The sequence below is a fragment of the Artemia sp. Qi Xiang Cuo genome, chromosome 11 (genome assembly GCF_049724085.1).
Source record: "Artemia sp. Qi Xiang Cuo chromosome 11, ASM4972408v1, whole genome shotgun sequence".
Lineage (NCBI taxonomy): Eukaryota > Metazoa > Arthropoda > Branchiopoda > Anostraca > Artemiidae > Artemia > Artemia sp. Qi Xiang Cuo.
Genome location: NC_142804.1, coordinates 66,226,617 through 66,242,857, shown reverse-complemented (window position 1 = coordinate 66,242,857; position 16,241 = coordinate 66,226,617). Strand labels below are relative to the sequence as shown.

Below are 16,241 nucleotides of genomic sequence, written 5' to 3'. Positions count from 1 at the left end.
GTATTAGGTATTGCACTTGTTACTGTAAGGCACCTATTTTCCATGAACTATGGTATTTGTGGTTTTACCGTCAATTATTGATAAATTATTGTCACGTATAGGCATGTATTTGGTCTTTTAGTGGTACTTTCAAGCAACTGAAAACTGAAATTTTTATTTACCTGATATTGACCTGAATTTACATATAACAGGTTTATCGGTTAGTTTTTATAAATCCTGTGATTGAGTCCAACTAAAACTATTATGGAAGAATTTTGTGCTATGAAAGAGGTCAGTGATAAAGATAATAAACAAATAAACTAACATGAATATTTTGGCAGTTTAAGGTGACTTATGCGTGGATGGAAATAATATTAGGAAACGAGAATTTCAAGAAACCAAAAAAGTGCGAGAATATGAAACGGAGGTAAAACCTAGAAAAGATTTAAATCCGAAAAATTCCAAATATTCAATCGATGCTTCCCAAAAAATTACCAGCCTGAAGTTATAGCCCATCGCCCATCGTCCTGGCCATCACCCTATGTTTAGTGTTGCCAAATTTTGAAGAAAACATTCCTCTCCGATCACCCAATCTTTCAAATTGATTACAGTGTTGCCAAATTTTGTCTCCTTTAACATAAAGTACTATTAAAAATACTTTAACACAATTACTTCAGAGCAGAGGAGATTCTAAGGGCTCAGATACTATTTTTACGGATTAAACTATATCTGCTTGACTTGTAGCTCATTTTAAAGCCCTTTTTCTCTGATTCATATTATATACGTTAACTGCGTTTGAAAGTCTTGGATTCAGTTTAGTTCACAAATAAAGTTCTTCTAATAAATTCAAAAACCATGTCTTACAAAAAAGCGGGCGATGGCTTTACTTTGGCTTATTATAACCTATACAGTGTTTTTATTAAGTGAAAAACAATAGCCTTTGTATTTACAATAAAATTTCAGTTTTTTTTAGTCATTCCTACAGCTCTTTGTGACTTTCTTATTTAAACAGGGCGATTTTTTTGTTATCGCCCTAGTCTTAAAATTCCATTTATAAGGTCAAAAAATTAGAAAAAAGTTCCTATTCATGTCAAAACGTGGAGTGCTATCATCGGACAGATTAGCCGTTTGAAATGAGCGGTTACTCGCCACAAATCGGAGCACAATCACAATTGGCTCATAGCAGAGGAGATTCTTAGGGGTCAGACACTATTGTTTGGGACTAAACCACATCTACTTCTCTAGTAGCTCATTTTAAAGCCCTTTTCTCTCCGAGTCATGATATATACGTCTTACCGCGTTTAAAAGTCTTGAATTCAATTTAGTTCCCAAATAAAGTTTTTCTAAAAAATTCAAAATCCCTGTCTTACAAAAAGCAGACGCTGGCCTTGCTTTGGCTTATTATGCCCTATACAGTGTTTTTATGAAGTGAAAACAATAGCCCTTAGATTTATCATGGAATTCAATATTTTCTTCATTGCTACAACTCTTTGTGACTTTTTTATTTAACCAGGGTGATTTTCTTATCGCCCTAGTCTTAAAATTCCACTTATAAGGTCAAAGAATGAGAAAAAGGTTCCTATTCTTGTCAAAACGTGGAGTGTTATCATCAGAGAGATGAGACATTTCAAATGAGCTGTCAATCGCCATAAATCAGAGCACAATCACGATTGCCTCACAGCAGAGAAGATTCTAACGGATCAGACACTACTTTTTGGGACTAAACCTTATCTGCTTAACTAGTAGCTCATTTTGAAGCCTATTTTTCTCTGATTCATAATATATACATCTTACCACGTTTAAAAGTCTTGAATTCAGTTTAGTTCCCAAATAAAGTTTTTCTAAGAAGTTCAAAATCCTTGCCTTATAAAAAAGGAGGCGATGGCCTTGTTTTGGCTTATTATGTCCTATACAGTGCTTATATGAAGTGAAAAACAATAGCCCTTAGATTTACCATAACATTCAATATTTTTTTTATTGCTAGAACTCTTTGTGACTTTTTTATTTAACCAGGGAGATTTTCTTATCGCCCTAGTCTTAAAATTCCAGCCATAAGAACAAAGAATTAGAAAAAGGTTCCTATTCTTCTCAAAACGTGGAGTCCTATCATCAGACAGATGAGAAATTTCAAATGAGCTGTAACTCGCCATAAATCGGAGCATTATCACAGTTGGCTGAAAGCAGAGGAGATTCTAGGGGGTCAGACACTACTTTTTGGGATTAAACCGTATCTGCTTGACTATTAGCTCATATTAAAGGCTTTATATACGTCTTACCATGTTTAAAAGTCTTGAATTCAATTTAGTTCCCAAATTAAGTTTTTCTAAGAAATTCAAAATTCATGTTTTACAAAAAAAGCGGGGGATGGCCTTGCTTTGGCTTATTGTGTCCTAAACAGCGTTTTTATGAAATGAAAAACAATAGGCCTTAGATTTATCACAAAATTCAATATTTTCTTCATTGCTACAGCACTTTGTGACTTTTTTATTTAACCAGGGTGATTTTCTTATCGCCCTAGTCTTAAGATTCCAGCCATTAGGTCAAAGAATGAGAAAAAGGTTCCTATTCTTGTCAAAACGTGGAGTTCTATCATTAAACAGATAAGACGTTTCAAATGAGCTGTCACTTGCTACAAAATGGAGCACAATCATAATTGACTCACAGCAGAAGATATTATAAGGGGTCAGACACTATTTTTTGGGACTAAACCACATCTGCTTGACTAGTAGCTCATTTTAAAGCCCTTTTTTTCTCTGATTTTCTCTGATTCAATTTAGTTCTAAAAAAAAAATTCTAAGTAATTCAAAATCCTTGTCCTACAAAAAAGCGGGCGATGGCCTTGCTTTGGCTTATTATGTCCTAAACAGCGTTTTTATGAAGTGAAAACAATAGCCCTTAGATTTACCATAAAATTCAATATTTCATTAATTGTTACAACTCTTTGTGACTTTTTTATTTAACCAGGGTGATTTTCTTATCGCCATAGTCTTAAAATTCCAGCCATAAGGTCAAAGAATGAGAAAAAGGTTCCTATTATTGTCAAAACGTGGAGAGCTATCATCAGACAGATGAGATGTTTCAAATGAGCTGTCACTCGCCACAAATCGGAGCACAATAACAATTGGCTCACAGCAGAGGAGATTCTAAGTGGTCAGACACTATTTTTTGGTACTAAACCATATCTGCTTGAACAGTAATTCATTTTAAAGCCCTTTTTTCTATGATTTATATATATATATATATATATACGTCTTACCGTGTTTAAAAGTCTTTAATTCAATTTAGTTCCCAAATAAAGTTTTTCTAAGAAATTCAAATTCCTTGTCTTACAAAAAGAGGGCGATGGCCTTGCTTTGGCCTATTTTTCCCTTTACAATATTTTTATGAAGTGAAAAACAATAGATGTTAGATATGTCATAGAATTCAACATTTTCTTTGTTGTTACAACTCTTTGTGACTGTCTTATTTAACCAGGGCAATTTTTTTATCGCTCTAGTCTTAAAATTCCATCTGTAAGGTCAACGAATGAGAAAAGGTTCCTATTCTTGTCAAAACGTGGACTGCTATCACAAGACAGATGAGACGTTTCAAATGAGCTGTCACTCGCCACAAATCAGAGCAAAATCTCAATTGGCTCACAGCAGATGAGACACTATTGTATGGTACTAAACCATATTTGCTTGACTATTAGCTCATTTTAAAGCCCTTTTCTCTCTGATTCATAATATATACGTCTTACCGTGTTTAAAAATATTAACTTCAATTTAGTTCTAAAATAAACTTTTTCTCAGAAATTCAAAATCCTTGTTTTTACAAAAATTCGGGCAATGGCCCTGCTTTGGCTTATTATGTCCTAAACAGCGTTTTTATGATGCGAAAAACAATAGCCCTTAGATTTACCATATGATTCAATATATTCTTTATTCTTCATTGCTACAACTCTTTGTGGCGTTTTTTTTTAACCAGGGCGATTTTCTTATCGCCCTAGTCTTAAAATTCTATCCATAAGGTCTAAAAATGAGAAAAAGGTTCTTATTCTTGTCAAAACGTGGAAAGCTTTCATCAGACAGATGAGACGTTTCAAATAAGCTGTCACTCGCTACAAATCGGAGCACAATCACAATTGGCTCACTGAAGAGAAGATTCTAAGGGGTCTGACACTTTTTTTGGGACTAAACCATATCTGCTTGACTAGTAGCTCATTTTAAAGCCATTTTTCTCTGATTCATTAGATTTACGTATTACCGGGTTTAACAGTATTGAATTCATTTCAGTTCCAAAATAAAGTTTTTCTAAGAAAATCAAAATCCTTGTCTTACAAAAAAGCGTGTGATGGCCTTACTTTGGCTTATTATGCTATATACAGTGTTTTTATGAAGTGAACAACAGCCCTTAGATTTATAATGGAATTCAATATTTTCTTCATTGGTACAACTCTTTGTGACTTTCTTATTTAACCAGGGTGATTTTCTTATCGCCCTAGTCTTAAAATTCCATTTGTAAGGCCAAGGAATGAGAAAACGGTTCCTATTTTTGTCAATACGTGGATGGCTATCATCAAACAGATGAGACGTTTCAAATAAGCTGTCACTCACGACAAATTGGAGCACAATCACAATTGGCTCACAGCAGAGGAGATTCTAAAGGTCAGACACTATTTTTGGGACTAAACCATATCTGCTTGACTAGTAGTTCATTGTCAATCCCTTTTTTCTCTTGTTCATAATATTTACGTCTTACCGTGATTAAAAGTCTTGAATTCAATTTAATTCCCAAATAAAGTTTTTCTAAGAAATTCAGAATCTTTGTCTTACAAAATAGCGAGCGATGGCCATGCTTTGGCTTATTATGTCCTGCACAGTGTTTTTGTGAAGTGAAAAACAATAGTCCTTGGATTATCACGGAATTTAATATTTTCTCCATTGCTACAGCTCTTTGTGACTTTCTTATTTAACCAGGGTGATTTCCTGATTGCCCTAGTTTCAAAATTCCCTCTATAAGGTCAAAGAATGAGAAAAAGGTTCCTATTCATGTTGGAACGTGGAGTGGTATCATCAGACATATGAAACACTTCAAATGAGCTGTGACTCGCTACAAGTCGGAGCACAATCACAATTAGCACAATTTTGTAAGCTCTTTATGACTTTCTTATTTAACCAGCGCGATTTTCTTATCACCCTAGTCTTAAAATTCCATCTTTAAAGTCGAACAATGAGAACAAGGTCCCTTTTTGGTGCCATATGCCACCTTACGATCAGTGGCGGCTTGTCACTAGGCAAACACCAGCCTGAAGTAATAGCCCATTACAGAAATAATAAAAAAAAAAAAATTCCGAGGGAAGTAAAGAGCGAAGTTGACAATTAAAACAAACAAAAATTATTACTTCACAGCCTATCTAACAGATATCAATAAAACTAATGCAAATAAATAAACATGTGATATTACCCTATGTTTGTAATATTACATAAAACTAGCGCAGCCCTTCCCCGACTTTGCGACTAACAGAAAGAAAAACAACATGGAATGTGTTCTACCACATGAAACTTCTCATCTGTCTGATGATAGCACTCCACATTTTGAGAAGAATAGGAACTTTCTTCTAATTCATTGACGTTATGGCTGAAATTTTGAGACTAGGGCGATAAGAAAATCGTCCTGGTTAAATAAAAATTCACAAAGAGTTGTAGCAATGAAGAAAATATTGAGTTCCATGATAAATCTAAGGGCTATTATTTTTCACTTCATACAAACACTGTATATGTTACAATAAGCCAAAGCAAGGCAATATCCGCCTTTTTGTAAGACATAAATTTTGAATTTCTTAGAAAAATTTTATTTGGGAACTAAATTGAATTCAAGACTTTTAAACACGGTAAGATGTCTATATTATGAATCAGAAAAAAGAGCTTTAAAATGAGCTACTAGACAAGCAGATACGGTTTAGTCCCAAAAAGTAGTGTCTGACCCCTTAGACTCTCCTCTACTGTCTGCCAATTGTGATTATGCTCTGATTTACGGTGAGTGACAGCTCATTTGAAACCTCTCATCTGTCTGATGATAGCACTCCACGTTTTGAGAAGAATAGGAACCTTTTTCTAATTCTTTGACCTTGTGGATGGAATTTTAAGACTAGGGCGATAAGAAAATCACCCTGGCTAAATAAGAAAGTAACAAAGAGTTGTAGCAATGAAAAAAAATTGAAATCCATGATAAATCTAAGGGCTATTGTTTCTCACTTCATAAAAACACTGTATAGGACATATTAAGCCAAAGCAAGACCATAGCCGCTTTTTTGTAAGACACGGATTTTGAATTTCTTAGAAAAATTTTATTTGGGAATTAAATTGAATTCAAGACTTTTAAACGTGGTAAGAAGTATATATTATGAATCAGAGGAAAAAGGGCTTTAAAATGAGCTACTAGTCAAGCAGATAAGGCTTAGTCCTAAAAAGTAGTGTCTGACCCCTGAGAATCACCTCTGCTGTGAGCCAATTGTGATTGTGCTCTGAATTGTGGCGAGTGACAGCTCATTTGAAATTTCTCATTTGTCTGATGATAGCATTCCACTTTTTGACAAGAATAGGAACCTTTTTCTCATTCTTTGACCTTATAAATGGAATTTTAAGACTAGGGTGATAAGAAAATCGCCCTGGCTAAATAGGAAAGTAACATAGAGTTGTAGCAATGAATAAAATATTGAACTCTATGACTAATCTAAGGGCTATTGTTTTTCGCTTCATAAAAAACTGCATAGGGCATAGTAAGCCAAAGCAAGGCCATCGCCCCCTTTTTTGTAAGACATGAATTTTGAATTTCTGAGAAAAACTTTATTTGAGAACTCAATTGAATTTAAGACTTTTAAACGCGGTGAGAGGTGTATATTATGAATCAGAGAAAAAAGGGTTTTATAATGAGCTACTAGTCAAGCTGATACGGTTTAGTCCCAAAAAGTAGTTTCTGATCCCCTAGAATCTCCTCTGCTTTCAGCCAATTGTGATTATGCTCCGATTTACGGCGATTGACAGCTCATTTGAAATTTCTCATCTGTCTGATGATAGCATTCCACGTTTTGAGTAGAATAGAAACCTTTTTCTAATTCTTTGACCTTATGGCTGGAATTTTAAGACTAGGGCGATAAGAAAATCGCCCTGGTTAAATAAAAAAGTCACAAAGTGTTGTAGCAATGAAAAGAATATTGAATAATATGGTAAATCTAAGGGCTATTGTTTTTCACTTCATGAAAACACTGTATAGGACATAACAAGCCAAAACAAGGCCTTCAAACACTTTTTTGTATATCAAGGATTTTGAATTTCTTAGAAAGACTTTATTTGGGAACTAAGGCTAAATAAGAAAGTCACAAAGAGCTGTAGCAATGAATAAGATATTGAATTTTATGGTAAATACAAGGGCTATTGTTTTTCATTCAATAAAAACAGTGTATAGAGTATAATAAGCCAAAGAAAGGCCATCGCCCGCTTTTTTGTAATTCAAGGATTTTGAATTTCTTAGAAGAACGTTATTTGTGAACTAAACTGAATCCAAAATTTTGAAACGCAGTGAAACGTATATAATATGAATCAGAGAAAAAAGGGCTTTAAAATGAGCCACTAGTCCAGCAAATATGGTTTAATCCCCAAAAATAGTGTCTGACCCATTAGAAACTCCACTGTTCTGAAGTTGTTGTGCTACAGTATTTTTAATTGTCCTTAAGGTTATAGGAGACGAAATTTGGTAACACTGTACTCAATTTGAAAGATTGGGCGATCGGCGAGGGATGTTTTCTTCAAAATTTGGCAACACTGAACACAGGGCGATGGGCGGTAGGCTATTACTTCAGGCTGGTAAAAAATTTAGTTAGTCATAAAATATTCATTTTGAGTGACCGTGTCACATCCCAAAGTTAAAAACATTAAAATAATTTAAGTATTATATCTGTTGAGAATTAATCTTCTCGTTGGGAAATAATGGTGCGGAATATTGAATCTAATTAATTCGCGTGTCGATCCGTATCACCAACCTACATTTCTAAACAATAAGTTAGGTTTTTAAATCTTATCATAACTTAAATCAATTTTTATATTTTGAATATCCTTATTACTGCCAGCTGCTATTCTATAAACTTTTGTGCCTGCACTGTGTGACAGATAAATAGATAGATTTATTCACACGAAAAGCCCAATTGGGCCATGGTGACAAACACAAAACAAGTGAAAAAAATACAGCATCAAAACATAGACTGAAAAGACACTAAAAGTGATTATTCAAGAAAAGCATCACGAATCGTCATACATACCCGAACGAAATTTTCAGGATCACTTATATTCGAGCAACACATACACCTAAGTATTTCCAAAATCTAGTCTTTTCCCCCGATCTCCCTACGGAATACTTCCAAGCGCAACTCCGTCAACTCCCTACATTCCTTTAAAAATAGTACAAAGACTCATCCATCTTTCCACACATAGGGCAACACATAGGGCCCTCAATCTATCTCCCCCTAAATATTTCTTACGTTCTTCAAGGGGCATAAAATTCCCCCTTGCATACATTACCCATTTCAAATTTTCCGGAGCCAATTCCATTTTTAAATAAGTTTCTTCACCCCAGTTCTCCTTGACCCCAGCATATAGCCCAAGGGACGGCAAGGTGGCCTTCTCAGCTTGCCAAACCTGAACTTTTTGGGACTCCATCCTAGTAGCAACTAACCTAGATACAGTCCCTACCATTCCTTTTATCCCCTTTCCCTCATTCCAGCAATTAACTAGCCATGCACGCTCTAATATATTCTTCAACTGATTTGGCCATGAATTCTATCTCCTATCTTGAAGCATCATTAAAATTGCTTGTTTAACTAGCCCAATATCATCTATTGATGAAACCCTTTCCCAATATTTTACCATACTAATTAACCTACTCTGTCTCATACATTTTATTCCTATATTCCCTTTCAGCACTAACCCATTAAACTTATTATCAAGGCCTATATTAGGCCTATATATAAGGCCTATTAATATACGCTTAGAAAACCTCAACTGCTTTCTTTCTAAATTTACCCCCTTATCAAACCCCTATAGCTCCGCCCCGTACTGAAAAGCCGATCTAACCCTAGCATTAAAATTATACTTTAGCAGCCCTAAATCCCTAATTTTCTTAATTATACTTTTAATTAACATTCCTAGTAGTCTATTTCCCTTACTTTCTGCCATCTTAAGATGTTTCTTTCATTCCCCATCTGTACGATAATCTACAACCTAAGTACTGAAATTCATCTACACGGTCTAGTGTCCTACCTTCATGCGTAAACTGACACTGCGATTTTATCTGTTCTCCACTTTTCCTAAAAACCATAACCACCGACTTCTTTACATTTAGGACTAGTTTTTTGTTCCTAAAATAAGAAGATGCTAGATGTAGCAGTTGTTGTACATGTTTTTTAGTTTCTGCGACTAAAGCTATGTCGTCCGCAAAAAGTAATACAATAACACTTGCACTTAAAAGCTGAATTATTGGGGCAAAATGTTCTTCAAAATCATTAACATACAATGAAAATAACCATGAAGAAATTTTACATCCCTGCTTAACACCAAGTCTACTCCTAATAACCTTGGAGATGTAGGTTACGATTTGTAAAAGTATATAACAACTTGTCTGGAGAGAAAAAAAAAATCTTGAAGGAAGAAACAAGATCCAAAAACTTCCAAAACCTTACGATTTACTATTTCTGCATACTTGCTGTTTGTGTCTGTAGTTGATGATTTAGTACAAAACTGGTGTGCATCGGTGGTTGGGTGTTAAATGTCACCCAATTAATTATTAGCAAAGTACTCATTTCTTCAAGTTTCAGTTCTTATACATAGAACTACGTTATCAGCCATTTTGACTTGCTCAGCAATGATCCATCGTCAGGCATCACCATCCGTTGCCATAGTTACCAAGCTTTGTTCCTTACTCAAACGTCTCCCTCAGACGCTAGGATATTTTTACGAGCCGAAATACCCATTGGGCTCTATTTTGTTTTTGAATTGGTGCTGAATAAATGTGATTCTTTTTTAATCCAATGTATGCCTCTTCCCCTGCTTCTTGCTAGGGAGGTAAATGTTATTCGTTTGGAACTGGTGTACGATTAGAGAAAGGGAATTCCTAGTTCTAGTTCTAGTGTTCTTCAACGGGAAGGATGCCAAGGGGTAACCGTATCGGAGTCTAAAGAGGTTTTGCCTCCGGATATATTTTTCACTCTGTTTACTTACTTGATACCCTTATCTCTTCTGATAGGCTTGCCTAGAAGGACGATTTTAAATAATTTAACACAATCTAAAAACTTCTTCAGGTCTTAATCATAATCCTGATTAGATGGATCAGTTATGCTCATTGTGATTGTAATTGTTAGCATTTAAGTATACAGTTTGTAGGAGGCTGAGGTGACCCTCCTCTCTCTTCTATAATTTGATTTCTTCAATTTTTCCTAAACATTGGAAAATATTAGCTTGAAAATTGCCCTTTTGAATTGCAACCCTCCCCCCCAATGAATTTATCCTTACACTTTGAGTTTTGCAATACAATACATATGTGTTCGCCCACTCAATGTACGCTTTCAAATCGGCAGTAGAAACTAATCAGTTATGTTAACTGGTTGCATATAGAAGTAAGGAATATTCCACAGCTTGGCTGTATTTACTTGGAATCGTTAAGGTTGCACACACGTCTTTCCAAAAGTTTGAATATTTTTGAGTATCTCAAAATTTCTCCGAAATTTGGGCCAAATTGATGGGTCTGGGCTACAAATTAGTCCACATCAACCCTTTTCTGTTGAGCAGCCTCCTTTGTTACTAAAAAGAAACATTTGTAAAAACCTCTATTCAAATGAGCCTATAAACAAACCCTATAAAAACGTATATCAGTAACTGACTTTCTCAAATAAAATAAGAAATTTTATTCTTTAATAAAGTAGTGAGAAACCTTTTTTCAAGGTTGATGTGATAAGCTGAAGTTAGGAATTCACTTTTCATTGACTTAGGGCGAAGTCTTGGTTTTAAGTTTGGAGGACCATTTCTGGTTCTAAGAGCCAGAGAACCTGGACAGCTTTCAGTTTTTACGGATGTGAAACAAACATTTTCAAGAGAATTTTTAGTAATCTCATCATCATTGGCTACTTTACCATTTTTGGTTCTAAGAGCCAGAGAGCTTTAGAATCCTTCAGTTCTTACAAATGTAAAACAAACTTTCTCAATAAATATTTGTCCTCATCCCGTCTATCTCTTATATTTATATCTTCTCATATTTTCTCCTGGAATTTAGAAACCCTTAATTTAAAGATCAAGACATTTAAAGTCTTATGCTTCAGCTTACCTTTAATGAATCAGCTAACATTCTCAATGAATATAATCTCATGTATCTCTTATACATCTTATCACATCTTCTATTGCCATTTATAAACCCTTTGTTTTAAGATTCAGACATTTAAACTTTTACACTTCAACTTACCTTTAACAACATAGAGAAAGCAGGAGTTAATAGTTTCTTTGTCACCAATGTAGCTATAAACGCTTCGCGCATCATCATTCGCCACATCGTGACCTAAGAACCATTTTTGGTTCCCAATTGGAATTGCCAGCTCCTCCTCTACTTTTTTCTTCAAATCACATACTTTTGTTTCTGGCATCAATGACACAAGATACGGACCTCGTCGCGATTTTGCATCTTCGACGAAGAAATTAATCCTGCAAAGATAGCGGCGAAGCTTGTAAGTTAAGTCAATTTGTCAAATACCAAGATTTTCATCAATTCTCAATAGGTGACAATACGAATTATTAAATCTGATGACTTAACGTAAACATACATTTTATGGATAAATTATAACAACAAATTTTTTGGAAAGTTCAGTACCGAGGTTCGAAACCTGGTGACGCTGTATAATTATTTTGGAACTAGAGTTAGTGATATGAATGACTCTGTAAGCTTAGACAGTGTTGAACCACTTCCAAATGAGTGCCTGGAGAAACCTGGGGAAGGTAAATACGAAGGCTGTGCGAAAGCACGGGATGTTTCGCCCTATGCCCTTCATTGCACTTCCTTGTGGAAGGACCAAGAAACGGAGACCAACACCGTCGTTAAGGACTGTAAAGTCTAGTGCCGGATCCATTATCATTCATTTTTTTTTCCTATGAAATTTGAGCATTTTTTAAAGCAGCATAGAAAGTGGATATTTGGTATGTTAGGTTAGGATAGGCTAGACCTAATTTAGGTTTTAGATTCATGTCGAAAAACTATTAAACGACATTTTTTTTAGCAGCATATTGCCATAAATTGTCGTTAGACACAACCCAGTAAAGAACTAACTCTAGCCCAGAATAACAGAAAATTTAAAAACGTGCTTTGAGAAAAAAAAACTAAATAAAAAACACTGTGAAAGTAGAGAAGAATTGCCATTTGAATTTGATTCAGTAATCGCAACTAATATTTCGATTAATCTTAATGGTAAAAGTTCATTGTGGAAAGATATCAATGGAAAATTCAAAAATTAATCTGAACCTCTAAAAAATGGTGGTGGACGGGGATGAGAACCACACGAATGGAATCATCATGACAAAATAACCCATTTAGGAAAATTAAAGTTTCTTGTCTTGAGCAATAAAGAAATCATTTTTCCTATAGCAATCAGTAATGTCTCCTTTTTTCTTTTTAACAATGAATCATCTGAACGAGTTACTTAAAATGATCCCTAGAGAATTAGACAGGAAGTAGGGCTGTTTCCAGGGAAGCAGATCTATTGGAACTGAACGCCCACCCCATTGTCATATAAAACTATAAATATTTGCCCCAGGGAACAATAATTATTTTTTTTCAGCCCCTCAACAAAATCATGAATATGGCCCTGCCTGGAAGTAATCTACCACATTATCATCTTCAGCTTATGCTGCTTCCTACCTTAACCACAGCAATACTGTTCTAGTATATAGCACAAGCCACATTAGCGTACGACTATTTTGTACTCAACCGTGCTTATCCTGTGTACTGAACAAGGACATGGAAGCGTGCATGGAAGCTTTTAATAAACAGACTCTAATAAAGACTTTAATATCTCCTTAATGAACTGCATGATGACAGTCAACAAACTCAAAGATGGGGTGTTCAGTTGTTGGTGCAGGTCTCATTGCCATCCACCACCATTTTTAGAGGGCTTCAAATTATTTTTCAAAATTTTTATTGATTTTTTTTTTATTAAGGCCCTTTCAATTATTAATCAGATCGTGGCAAAAAAGAGAAAATTGACGCACTCCCTTCCATTCCAAAGACAATACGAGTTATGCTATTATCCTGAAGCTTTATCGACAGTGTCTTGTAGTCTAATGTGTAGGATTGTGCTAATCAACCGTATTCACACCAAAATCATACTAATACCATTTAGCTGTAGATACTAACCTCTATCTCCTTTCTTGAAAAGAGGTAATAAAAAGTTCTTAAAATCCTTTGGTACTTCCTGTTTGTGGGAAATCACGTCGATTTTCATGTTTCCGTCATTTAAATACAATGTCCAGCCCTTCAGGTTCAGGTTCTTTTTGTTTACAAACTATATACAACTACTAAAATGGTATGCCCGGCTGAGAGTCTAGCTCGTATTACCGGGCAACCAATAACAAATAAAACCAAAGTATTACATAATATATTACTGTAAATTACACACAATCACATTCTTTATAAATAAATAAAAAGAAAGAAATGCATGACGCAACAAACATTACCCCAAGCCAGCAGCCAAATGGAGAAGTTACCAAAACAAATCACCATAAATAGAAAAAAAAAATTAAAAAAATAGTGAAGTAAAGCCGCGGGGAAACTCGACCAATAGAATGAATCAACAGGACGAACATAGCTAAATGTATATGTATATATATATATATATATATACATATATATATATATATATATATATATATATATATATATATATATATATATACATATATACTCACATACACGCACATATGCATACACACATACATATCACATACATACACATGCATACACATACACACACATACATATACAAAAAAATGAAAAAAAATGAATTGATCAAAGGGTTAGTAAAAGAGTTTTTAATTGCCCCTGTATTTAGTTTGTAAATAAATTATATGAAATTCTTCATTCCCGACGACTTTACCACGGCTTTACGCTCCTCCAAAATTAGCGGGGTAAAAATACAGTTTGACCTTGGGGAAACTGCAAAAAAAATTTTCTCCACCAAAATCTCCAGAAAAATCAGCTTCATTGCACAAAAGAAATCGACCTAAATCCTCCTTGCAAAAGTATCCCAAATTTACCCTTGAAGGGCGAAAATGAGTGGAGAAAATCAATTTTCGTGTTTATATCTGTTTTGGAGTTTAAATAGTCGTTTCCTATCAAATCAAGCATTACAAATAAAATACGAGATAAGAAATCCAGTTTTTCAAACCCCAGTATCAATTTTCATCTTCAAGGAATAGGGGGAGGGGTTTTTAAAGTAGGCAGATCATTGTTCGACGGATTCCTGCAGCTAAAGGATCATTTTATGGTGTATTGCAAAGTATGAGGTCAAAAAGCAGTTTATTTTACTATTTACATGATTTCCATCTCCGAGGGGCCTGTAATATGAGGAGTTACTAAATATACCTTCTTGAAAACCGCCTCTCTAATCAAGATCAAAACTTCAGATCAATCAGTCATAGAAAGGAACGTTTAGAACTCAGGTAAATTAATCACAAAAATATTTTGATATTAAAGCAGAACATAAAAATAATGCTTCTTCCTACTCGTTTTCGTTATCGTTCTCATCCTGTCTTGGTGCAGCGTTAGCACATAAAGCTCCTTTACACTCCCCACTACCAAAGCTGCAGGGTAAACCGTTCCGACGGCAGCTCCATCTGGGAGATTCGCACCCGCTGGTGCACTGGCAGAGCACCATCTTCAGCAGATTTTCTGGTGTTGGTGAAGCATCTGTCATAATGGGAAGATCTATATATATATATCCCCTGACAGAGAGAGGTGTCAACCCCACTCTTCGGGCTGTAGCGAATTGAACGTGCCTTGCCACTTCATTATTTTCAAAATGCACCTGCAAAACTGGTACTTAGCGACAGCCAAAGTTGGAGGAAGCCACTCAGCCTGAACGGAAGCATTTGAACTTTCAACGCGCATAGTAATTGCCAGCACCCGGACATCCTTCAGGGTATTCTCATTACTTTTCCCTTTGTATAAGCGGAGCAAAGCTTTCTCTCCAGATTTGGTGATCTCCTGGTGTCATAAAGGTCTTGCAAGAATCCTTAAAAATACAATCTTTAAGTGACAAGGAAACGATTGCTGGTTTCCCTACGCCGTAAAGTCTAGATGTTTTATCACAGCCGGATATTACGTAGCAAACGAGCAGATTTTCTGCTGCTTCAGTTCCTAGTTTGTTCTTGATCCTTTTTATATCAAACACTTGTCGTTTACTTTCATGCTTGTCTGTCGGCATAAAGATGTCACATGCATCAAGCTTAGCATGGTAGAAGGACTAATAGGTCGGTATAATCCCAAATTAAAGTGGTTGAGAAAGTTTCAGGACAACTGACTGCAGTTTGTGCAACCAAGACATCGGCGTCATCCTGAGCATGTAACACTTTACATCCTGATCTAGCCGGCCTCTTAGTAAGTAGGTCAATGAAGCGTTGTTTATTTTTGGTACTTCTAAAAATCCCTTCTTACTTTTGACAATCTTGTTGTTACTAAAGAATTCAATCGTTGGACACACCAAACCTTTGGGTCTCTTCAGCTATGTGCAATCTTTCGTCGTTGGTGCATCAGTGTAAGAGTCAAAAATTTACCACTGCCTGGCCGAAATGTCTTTTGACAAAATCTACGCAAGATTATGCTACCTTAGAGTATGAGGATCCGGCAGTCAACGGTATTTTATGTACCAGCCAGCCACTGTCCAAAACTCACTATTAGGTTGGCAATGTCACTGGACCACCGAGCCACTAAATTTTCATCAGTTCATTTGTTAGAGAGGATTTTTCAGCTATCTTCATCATCTAGAACGAACTGAACCGTGATGGTGGAAAAGTACAGATCTCGAACGACAGAACCTCGTTCAAGTCAGAACATCTGGTGCTAGCCACTGTGGATAGACGTTGGAAAATTAGAGCAGGTTTGATCATTTCTCTCTCGCTATCTATCACCACGGATGACTTCTCAGTCATAGTCACAGCTTTATCCTTTCTTCTGAAAATGTATTTGTCAATTTCTTT

The 16,241-nt window shown here is 35.4% G+C and overlaps 1 protein-coding gene across 2 annotated transcripts in view; it reads right to left on the bottom strand.

Moving 5' to 3' along the window:
- Positions 1–16,241, bottom strand: part of LOC148947254 (uncharacterized) — a 77,968-nt gene that overhangs the window by 29,879 nt on the left and 31,848 nt on the right. For both annotated transcript variants that reach the window (XM_089096956.1, XM_089096955.1), the window contains exon 4: positions 11,464–11,699. In XM_089096956.1, coding sequence (XP_088953082.1) covers positions 11,464–11,699 — 236 coding nt within the window. The remainder of the gene's footprint in view (positions 1–11,463; positions 11,700–16,241) is intronic.